Raw genomic sequence first — 10,618 nt, 5'->3', positions numbered from 1 at the left:
ATTACAGTGAAATGCCTTACAACATTTTACTATATTAAACTACTTTATATATTACCATGTAAAATTGTTGTTATTTGGGACTTGAACCCAGAGTGGGAGATACCAGCTCAACTAATAATTTCAAATCTGCAATTGATTATTTTCCCCTCGCCAAGAATATTGAGAGATATTCATGTTCATAAGTGATAGGAGCAGTATTAGGCCATTTGGCCCATCGAGTCTACTCCACCATTCAATCATGGCTGATCGAAGTTTCAATGAGGTCCCCCCTCATCCATCTAAACTCCAGCGAGTACAGGCCCAGTGCCATCAAGCACTCATCATATGTTAAGCCACTCATTCCTGGGATCATTGTTGTAAATCTCCTCTGAACCCTCTCCAGAGCCAGCACATCAATCCTCAGATATTGGGTCACGAAAGTGAAATATGGATCAACCACAATCTGATTTGAATATAGAGTAATGGAGGTGAGAGGGGCTGAATGACCTGGCTTGGCTTGCCCTGTCCCCGTGTAGCAGGCTGGAGAGAGAGGGGCAGAGGGACCTCCTGTTTCTGTACAACAGGCCGGAGAGAGAGGATCCTGTCCCTGGGTAACAGGCTAATCAGCTGAATTTAAATTCTGTGGTCAGATGTGAACTCTGGATTACCAGTTTAATCAGTGTTCCACCACAGACAACACGTTAATTCTATTTCTCTCCCCACTGATGCTAATAAACCATCGTTTACCATAGTCCTGTCAGCTATTCCACGCACTGATAATTCAAATCATTGCGTTTTACATTGAGATGGGGAACAGGGTTTACTCTTTGCTCAACAGAATTCCCCCGTTCCTCCAGCACTGTTTTAGCTGCTGCCTGATCCACTGAGTTTCTCCAGCAGTTTGCTTTTTTTGTTCAGGATTCCAGCATCTGCAGTCTCTTGAATTCTGTCCAATTGATGAAATTGAAAGGGGCAGATTTCAGATTTCAGATGTGAGTTACAAGGTGCAGACATCAGCACTACTATGAGAGATGTCAGCATGAATGGTAACCGATGGTTGGTATGGACTCGTTGGGCCTGTTTCTATTCTGTGAGACACTCGTGGCATGGTGAATACGTATACAGTGAATCCTCGTTTTAACGGACCTCATTATAACGGATTTCGTACCTACTGACGGCTGCCCACGCCACCCCCGGCTTACACCGCCTCCCCTGCCGCTTACAGGCCGTGTCTGCTGCTGCTGACCCTTGCCTGTACTCTGGCCGCCCGCGGGCTGTGCCCATCGACTCCGCCGATCCCGGCCGCCAGCAGGCCGGGGCTGTCAACTCACCTGGATTCCAGGCTCAGCTCTGGACCAAGAGTCTGAAGAAGGGTTTCAACCAGAAACGTCACTTATCCATGTTCTCCAGAGATGCTGCCTGATCTGCTGAGTTACTCCAGCACTCTGTGCATTAACCAACATCTGCAGTTGCTTTGTCTCTACTACTTATATGAAAATACCGTACTCAGTTATAGCAGGCAATCGGTAATAGCCCACACCATTACCCCCACCCCTCCACCTGTTATAATGAGGGTTTACTGTAATATTAATGGGACACAATACAGAAGATAACCTCTAGAGGGCAGCCCAGATTCTGCTTAAGCATTCTCCAGCAAAGAAGCAAACTGCTGGAGGAACTCAAGTGGTCAGGCAGCATCAGTGGGGGGTGGGGGGGGGGGGGCGGAATGGACAGGTGACGTTTCAGGTCGGGACCCTTCCATCAGTCTGAAGAAGGGTCCAAAGCCGAAATGTCATCTGTCCATTCCCTTCACAAATGCTTCCTGACTCATTGAGTTCCTACAGCACTTTGTTTTTTTATGCTCAAGACTCTGGCATCTGCAGTTTGCCGTGTCACCAGCATCTTCTATTTGGCCATTTTCTGAGCAGAACAGGGTGAACCTGGCATGAAACATTGAACATCTGTTACCAGGGACAGGCGGCCATCACAATGACCCTCCCCTACTGACAGCCAATTACAGAAAGTTCTTCGAGGGCTCAATGCTCAGAAAATATATTTCATCCTATTGAGTTTCAAATGACATGATATGTTTGACAATTTGGCTGGCTGCCCCAAGCTGGCCGGACTGGTTCTGTGGATTAACGCCTCACAGTGCTTTCTTGGAATTCATTCATTGTCAGCATGACGCGAGTGACGGACCATTGTTTGGGGTTTGTTTTTACATTACAGTTGCAGAGGGGAAAGTCCAAGGTCCACAATGAGGTCGTTCGGGAGATCAGGACCGAACCGACACCCGAGCCTGTGGGCGGACTACTCAGTGGTCTGATAAAAGCGGGGAAGAAGCTGTTCCTGAATCTGGTGGTATGAGCTTTCAAGAATGTAGGAATCATGGCAGTCAAATTATAGCATACAAGAGTGCAATCAAGCCACACATTGGGTACAACAGGTAGTGAGTGCAAAGAGAAAGATACCAGAGTACAGAAGATAATATTACACCGTTGTCTGCTGGGATTGACTGGATAGCACGCACATAATCCTTTTCAAGGTAACGCGGGACACATAACAATAATAAGCCAATAACATTACGAATCCTACATAGAAATCATTCACTTGAGGTGCTTTGGGATATCCTGAGGCTCTGCCCAACACCTGTTTGACAAGAAAAAAAACTGCAGATGCTGGTTAAAATCGAAGGTAAACACACATTGCTGGAGTAACTCAGTTGGTCAGACAGCATCTCGGGAGAGAAGGAATGGGTGACGTTTCGGGTCGAGACCCTTCTTCAGACTGATGTCAGGGGAGGGGGCGGGTACAAATACAAATCAAAGGTATTTATTCACAAAATGCTGGAGAAGAAGGGTCTCTACCCGAAACGTCACCCATTCCTTCTCTCCCAAGATGCTGCCTGACCCGCTGAGTTACTCCAGCAATGTGTGTCTAGCTGTTTGGACAAGTTGACCTGCAGTCAAAAGCAAAAATCAGCAATTTTAGAGAGAGATCATGGAGGAAATTAGAGTGGTGGGAATTATTCTTCAAATTTAATCTGAACAAAGAATGAAATGAGACACATTGCATTATCTAGAATCGAGGACTTTTATTCTCATTTTTCTTACAAGCTGGAAAGTTTTTCAGCAATCACTTTGTAAGAATAGTTTTCTGCCGAAATAGTAAGTGCAAATGGAGAAATAAGATAGAATGTTTTTTGACCATGACAGAACACTATCTAAATGCATCAATGATTCAAGTGGAAAAATACACTATTATATAATGATGGGATAACTTCCCCCCTCGAAGATTCCAATATATTTGGGTGTATGAAAACATTGTATATACAGTGGATTACAAAAACTAACACTACATCATATAACTAAGAATTACATCTATGGACAACATTATTTCAGGCAACCATTCTGAAGCAATGGTCTATAAGCCATTATAACACCACAAGCTGAAAAGTGATTTGCAGATTTCCAAAGATAAGTTCAGACTGAAATAACTTAGGGAAGAGGTAGAAGAGAATGTTTTCTTTGGAGGGTAGTTAGTTAAGGCTGAATAGTGGAAATATGAAATTAATGTACTGAATTACCCGCGGGAATCAACAATTATCTCTACAGAACAATCCCTCACAAGATTATAAGGCTAGTGAGATCTCATGATAAGGTAGAATGCTTCATAGGATGTGGAAGGAGCTAGGAATTTGGTTTTCTAGCTTCATTATGCTCTTAAATTTTGTACAAACCATATTAGCTCAAAATAAATTCTTTAAGTTCCTTTCAAGGTATATAATTTGCAATGGCAAAACAATTCTTGCAACAGGCTTCAAAGTAAGTGTTCCTGTCCCAAAGGGGCATGTTAAAATAGTCTCTCTATCATTGATTCCTATCATTTGCGATTTTATTTGTTGAATAATGTGCAAGCAAAAGTAGATTACATGGTAACCTCACGCAAGTCCACTGAAAAACTGATTTACTGCTCTGTCATCTTAAATGTTCCCTGGTATCATAAACAGTTCTGTAAAACCACTGGTACTTGCATCCTGCAGGCACCAAATCACAAACACTAATTGTTAAAGGACTATTGTCATTGCCATCGACCAGTAACACGTCATGTATAAAACATTATTCTCCGCTCCATCAATTGCATCAGTTTCTCCACATCAACTGTCCAAATATACTTTCAATTAGTTGTAAGCACGCTATTATATCTCTTTACATATTTACTTAGAAAATAAAGCTTCTGTGTGCCATATGTGGTTGCTAATAGATGATAACTGTTCCAGATGCAATATATTGACTTAGTATAAGCTAATACATCAATTAATTTGAATTGTCGTGATCATTTGAACTCAGTAAGTAAAATTCCAAGTTTACGTTATTTATATGATGTATTTTGTAACTACATAAACACTGAGATATTGGATTAGGGCGCTCTGGTGGGTGGGATAGATGCTATAAAACAGCACATCAACTTGACTATATTAGCTGAACAGAAGAGTTAATACATCTTGTTAAATTCATAGCAAGGAAACAACACTTTCATGAGCATTCATAATTACAAATCTTTGAAAACAAAGGTGCACTTTATTTTGGCATAATTTCATCTAATGTTTTATGAAAATATCGGATTGGAGTGTACTAGCAAGTTACCTTATGTTAAATTATTTTCTATTTTAAGGTGCCCAAACTTGCCAAATGTTTTACTCCGAATCAGGTCTGTGGAGTCGGAGTCGGATACACAAGAAATCAAGGAGTCGGAGTCGGTTGTTTTGGGGATTGACTCCACAGCCCTGCTCCGAATTGCACAAAGTGCTTGCCCTCCACTTGGCACCTCCCCACAGTAACACTGTTAAAATTCAGAATATACTCTACATCTGGTCAAAGGGGATGACTAATCAGAGGTTTATCAGATGGCTTATTAACTGCTGGTTAAAATGCGCTTAACAGTGAATCTCTTTCTAATTTGTACAGGAAAATGCACAATGGACTCAACAGAAATCTTAATTTGAAGCTCAACCACTGACAGAATGAGCCTTCAATAGGCTCCTGCATAACTGGCACCTGATGGCGCTTGTTCCTCAACTCACAGACAACTCAAAACTCAGTCGAATTTTCTATATCCATGCTCAGAAATGCATTCAGGTCCAATTCAGAAGGCACATGAAGATTTTCAGTGCTGAAAGGAGAACAAAAATAGGATGTAACATTAATGTTCTAAAAGTATAATAAAACCCTTACATAGGTATGTATTTTTGAGTGGCACTACATAATCTACTACGGAATAGATTGGGTAGATTCACAGAGTCTCTTGCCCAGAGTAGGGGAATCGAGAACCAGAGGACATGGGTTTAAGGTTTAATAGGAATCTGAAGAGTAACGTTTTCACACAGAGAGTGGTGGGTGTATGGAACAAACTGCTGGAGGAGGCAGCTGAGGCTGGGACTATCCCAACGTTTAAGAAACAATGAGACAGTACATGGATAGGACAGGTTTGGAGGGATATGGGCCAAACACGGGCAGGTGGGACAAGTGTAGATGGGACATGTTGGTCGGTGTGGGCAAGTTGGGCCGAAGGGCCTGTTTCAACGCTGTATCACTCTATGACTGCATGACAACACAGATGTTTTTAGCTGAAGTCTCAGCTTGAAGTTGAGTTAAAGTAAGTTATTTGTTGCTGAGTGTTAACAACAGAAGCCTGCATTGCACAGATGAGTGATGAGCTCTCAGTTCATTCATTTCTTTGTATAGGAATGGTACATGTTAGACAGAGCCGTATTTGGGGCTTGGAAGGATGGAGAAAAGATAAAGTAAATCTTAATCCCCAGCAAAAGGATCTAAGTATGTTTATCTTGCTTACCCACTTACAAACTGATGATCTCCTTCAAAATAGTCGTCCACCTCCAAGTCATTTCCACTTTGAAACGGAGTAAGAAGATGTCTTCTTGAAAGGAAGAAAATTATTAGTCAGGCAGTGTAACAATGCAAGTATATCACATGGAAGTGAGCACTAAGATTGTAAGACGTGAACGCAAAGCTTTAAAGGTAGAAAGTAAAAACCCTGGTTTAATGTTAAAAAATGTTATAGCCTTGAACAGTCAGAAGTGTCTGCCAGAAGTACAAGGATGAGAAAAATTGGGAGGCGACATTCAGAATATCATGGGCACATTAATGATAGGAACGCAGCACTCAAATTGAATTTTCTGTGACATGTGAACTTTTTCCAGTGTGTGTGTGATTACCGGCCACTGGAGGAGCTTCACTGGGACAAGCCCTCCTGCCACTGCACACTAATTAGTTTAGAGTTACAGCATGGAAACAGGCCCTTCAGCCCTTCACCCACTTTCCCATCCTCTCCCTGCACACTAGGGGGCATTTCACAGGGGGCCGATTAATGTACAAACCTGTACGTCTTTGGGATGTGGGAGGAAACCGGAGCACCCGGAGGAAACCCACACGGTCACGGGGAGAACGTGCAAACTTCACACAGACAGCACCAGTGGTCAGGATCAACCCCAGGTCTCTGGTGCTGTTATACTTTATATGTTTTATTATATTTTTGAAATAAAATGTTTTTAAAATTTGCAAGTAGTCAATGGAGTGGATTAACATTTTTTAATGGAATGATAAACGGGAAACAATGAGATGCAAAGAGCACCGAGGGGGGCAGAGATGCAAGGGTGGGAGTCATGTTCCACAATTTAGGCCAATTTGTAAAACAAGGCAAACTACAATTGGAACACGGTTCACCTGAGAGAGTGTTAAGAAGCTGTTTCAACTTTAAGAAATTATGTTTCATTAAATTAATTCGATGGTTTGGCAAGGGAATCTGCACAAGGCCGCTAGAATGCCTGATGCTTTTAACTTTGTTCACAGCCGACCAGCACAAATTGGCGTGGCAATTCCTGGGGTGACAAACCCGAAGCCCAGTTAAACCTGGACCTTTGCCACAACGTTCTCAGTTGTACCTGATTTAGGGTTGCCAACTGTCCCGTATTAGCCGGGACATCCCGTATTCTGGGCTAGGGTTGCCAACTTGTCCCGCATTAATAGGGTTGCCAACTTGTCCCGTATTAGTAGGGTTGCCTACTTGTCCTGTATTAGTCCCGATTTAGGGTTGTCAACTTGTCCCGTATTAGTAGGGTTGCCAACTTCCTCACTCCCAAATAAGGGACAAGGGGTGACGTCACCGCCCCGCGCCCCACGTGACCTCATCCAGCCAGCGGCCACGTGCTCCCGCTCCACCAATGGCGGCCGCCCGGGTCGGGCAGGAGCACGTGGCCGCTGGCTGGGTGAGGTCACGTGGGGCGCGGGGCGGTGACGTCACCTTGTCCCATATTCGGGAGTGAGGAAGTTGGCAACCCTAGCCTGATTCAAGCAGCTTGCCAGCGACGTGCATCACATTTTAGGCCACCAGAGTGGCAATGAAGTGGGAATGGGGTGAGGCTGCGGCAGTGCCAAGTGGGAGTGGTCAGGAGTGTTGTGGAGTTGACCCACTCACAGATTCACACTGAAATAGGAACTTCATGCAAGATTGCATGGGGCATCCAGCCCAATTTCTCACAGTAACATCAGAGTACAATTACAAACAAACTTCATAGTCCAATACAGGCTTCTTAATTGCTAAAAGAACCAAGCCTAAATCAGATCATTGATCAAAGCTAACATTTTAGAAACCAAACTGACCCTTGAATTGCATTTGGAAATTCTTCATCCTGGTTCATGGGAATCATTATGTGCGGAGACAATGCAATGGATGGGGCGATTGAGGGTTCAACCCTGTAGGAAAGTAAGACCATTAGATTTTAAATATCTTCATTCAGACACTAATTTGTAATCAAAGGCTGCTGCTAAATATCAGAGACGCAAGAAAGTGCAGCAGCTGGAATCTTGAGCAAAACCCAAACCACTGGAGGGACTCAGTGGGTCAGACAGCATCTCTGGAGCGAATGGACAGACGTTGTTTTGGCATCTGCACCCCTCTTCAGCCTGATGGGAGGGGAGATAAAACACTCTGTTGCATTTCCCTTCACTCCTTCACAGATACTGCCTGACCCGCTGAGTTCCACCAGCAGTCTGTTTTTTGCTGATAAATCTTCTTTTGCTGAACTGTCGTAAGAGATTATACATTGTACGAGGAGATATCTCTGCACGCATAACAGTCACGTTCCTACATTACAGTGGTGGCTACACTTCAAAAGTACTGTATTGGCTTCAAAATGCCCTGGGATGCCTTCGAAGATATACTAAAAGGCATTATATAAATGCAAGCCACTTTTCGATCACGGACTAATTATACGGCTTCCACCATAACTGATATAACTGCAATCTGTTGTGTTTGGAACCTGACACAATGCTGACAAAAACTGCACAAGTGCAATATTTCTATGGACAAAAACATTTTAAAAACAGCTCGTCATGTTATTGCCTAGAAATTCTAGCGCGTCTATTTGCTATTTGGGTGTGTTAGAATGGAATAGAAGCCAAAATACAGCAAGCTGCAGGAAAAAACACATTGCATGAACCTTGGTTAGGATGTGGTGTGGGGGGTGGAGAATATGGTTGGGAGATCACAGGGAGGGTTTTGGGAAGAAATCACAGGGGCAAGGGTCCATCCAGACGGAGATCAACGGTTGTTGGAGGTGCTCTTTTAGTTTAGAGATACAGCGCGGAAACAGGCCCTTCGGCCCACCGAGTCCGCGCCGACCAGCAATCCCCACACATTAACACTATTCTACGCACACTAGGGACAGTTTTACATTTATACCAAGCCAATTCACCTACAAACCCACACGTCTTTGGAGTGTGGGAGGAAACAAAAGATCTCAAAGTAAACCCACGCAGGTCACGGGGAGAACGTGCAAACTCCGTACAGACAGCACCCATAGTCGGGATGGAACTCGGGTCCCTGGCGCTGTAAGGCAGCAACTCTACCGCTGCGCCACCGTGCCGCCCATCGTTGTGGGAAATTGCCTGAGAATGTTTGTAAGCACTTTGGCCTGGACATTGTGGGCAGAAGGGCCTGTTCCTGTGCGCTGCACTGTTCTCTGTTTATTTCAGTTACTTTGCAGGTCTCCCAGGTTGGCAAGGCCAGCATGTCCCAGGACTGGCCAATGTGGTTCAATTCCTTCTGTAATGCTTGTAAAAAAGAGCATTGCACAGGGAAAGATATCATCCTCTGTGGCACTGGGCCAGAAGTAGGGTTGCCAACTGTCCTGTATTAGCCAAGACATCCCATATTTTGGGCTAAAATGGTTTGTCCTGTACGGGACCACCCTTGTCCTGTATTAGGCCCAGGGGGGCGCTGTAGGCCCGGATGCTGTAAGCCCCGCCATTTTAGGTCCCGACAGTTTAGGTCCCGACAGTTTAGGTATTTTAGCTCCGGACAGTGTAGGCCCGGAGGCCATCTAACGGAGGTTGCATAGGAACAAGCCTCCCGGCACGGGCGGCCGCCATTGGTGGAGCGGGAGCACGTGGTCGCTGGTTGGGTGAAGTCACGTGGAGCGCGGGGCGGTGACGTCAACCTCTGTCCCTTATTTGGGAGTGAGGAAGTTGGCAACCCTAGTTCCAGATCAAATTGTGTCACTGCAAATTTGATGGCTTCTATCCAGTCAATCACCGTTGCACATCTGACAATGATTTCCATGTTGGACGTACATCACAATACATTATTTTGAACTTTGCCAGGGAACGTTGTCCACATTGTTCGAAGGAATGTCTGGCTTTAGACACTTCCTGAATAACCAACCACTTCCTGGCTGTGACTCCACTCAGGCGAGTCCCATTATTTAGCTCCTCTCCTTTGGACCCCCTTCCCCATGCTTACATTGGCCCTCAATGTCTAGCCAGCTATCAATATGTTCCACCTGAGACCCGCTCCAAGCTGTGACTGGGCCCTCAATCCGAAGCACAGTGAAAAGCTTTTGTTTTGCATGCTAACCAAAAAGATCAGACATATCATTCATCGACAATCAGTTTAAACTCAAGTACAATAGGCAGATCAAGAGGAGAAGATACAGAGTGCAGAAGATAGTTCTCAGCATTGTAGCGCACTAGTTCCAGAGACATAGTCCAATGTCCACAATGGGGTAGAGGTGAATCGGACAGTACCCCAGCTGATGGAAGGGCCGTTCAGAAGCCTGATAACAGAGGGGAAGAAGCTGTTCCTGAGTCTGGTGGTGCGCGCTTTCATGCTTCTGTATCTTCTGCCAGATGTGAGCGGGCAGAAGGAATGACCGGGGTGGGACACGGACACGTCTTTGTCCAAAGTCCAAAAGTCCAAAGTCAATTTTATTGTCAATCCTCAGCCAGTTTCCACAGACAGAAAATCGAAATACCGTTTCCCACAATCCCGAGGAACAAAGTGCATAAAACAAAAGGCACAGCAAACAACAATCAACATAAAATATAAAATATAAAATATAGTCACTTCAAATTTTTTTTAAAAAAGTGTCTGGTGCTGGATGTGCGTATGTGTGGGGTGTTAAAGTCCAGGTCCCATAGGGGCAGGGGAGAGAGGAGGAAGGGAGGGGAGAGAGTTCAGCATCCTGACAGCCTGGTGGAAAAAACTGTTCTTTAGTCGGGTGGTGCTTGACCTCAGGCTGCGAAACCTTCTCCCTGAAGGCAGGAGGGTGAAGAGGCTGTTG

The 10,618-nt window shown here is 44.6% G+C and overlaps 1 protein-coding gene across 2 annotated transcripts in view; it reads right to left on the bottom strand.

The window, feature by feature from the left end:
* Window positions 1-3,074: 3,074 nt before the first annotated feature.
* LOC144612025 (signal transducer and activator of transcription 5B-like) overlaps window positions 3,075-10,618 on the bottom strand; it is a 112,522-nt gene continuing 104,978 nt past the window's right edge. Inside the window, exons 19-21 of one of the 2 annotated variants that reach the window (XM_078431484.1) lie at window positions 7,659-7,751; window positions 5,833-5,916; window positions 3,075-5,151 (exon numbers count right to left, since the gene is read on the bottom strand). In XM_078431484.1, the coding sequence (XP_078287610.1) occupies window positions 5,070-5,151; window positions 5,833-5,916; window positions 7,659-7,751 (259 nt within the window). In that variant the 3' untranslated portion in view covers window positions 3,075-5,069. The remainder of the gene's footprint in view (window positions 5,152-5,832; window positions 5,917-7,658; window positions 7,752-10,618) is intronic. The other variant, XM_078431485.1, reaches the window with a different exon arrangement.

Source organism: Rhinoraja longicauda, chromosome 42, assembly GCF_053455715.1.
Source record: "Rhinoraja longicauda isolate Sanriku21f chromosome 42, sRhiLon1.1, whole genome shotgun sequence".
In the NCBI taxonomy this organism is placed as follows: Eukaryota; Metazoa; Chordata; class Chondrichthyes; order Rajiformes; family Arhynchobatidae; genus Rhinoraja; species Rhinoraja longicauda.
This window is presented reverse-complemented; position numbering and strand designations above follow the sequence as displayed.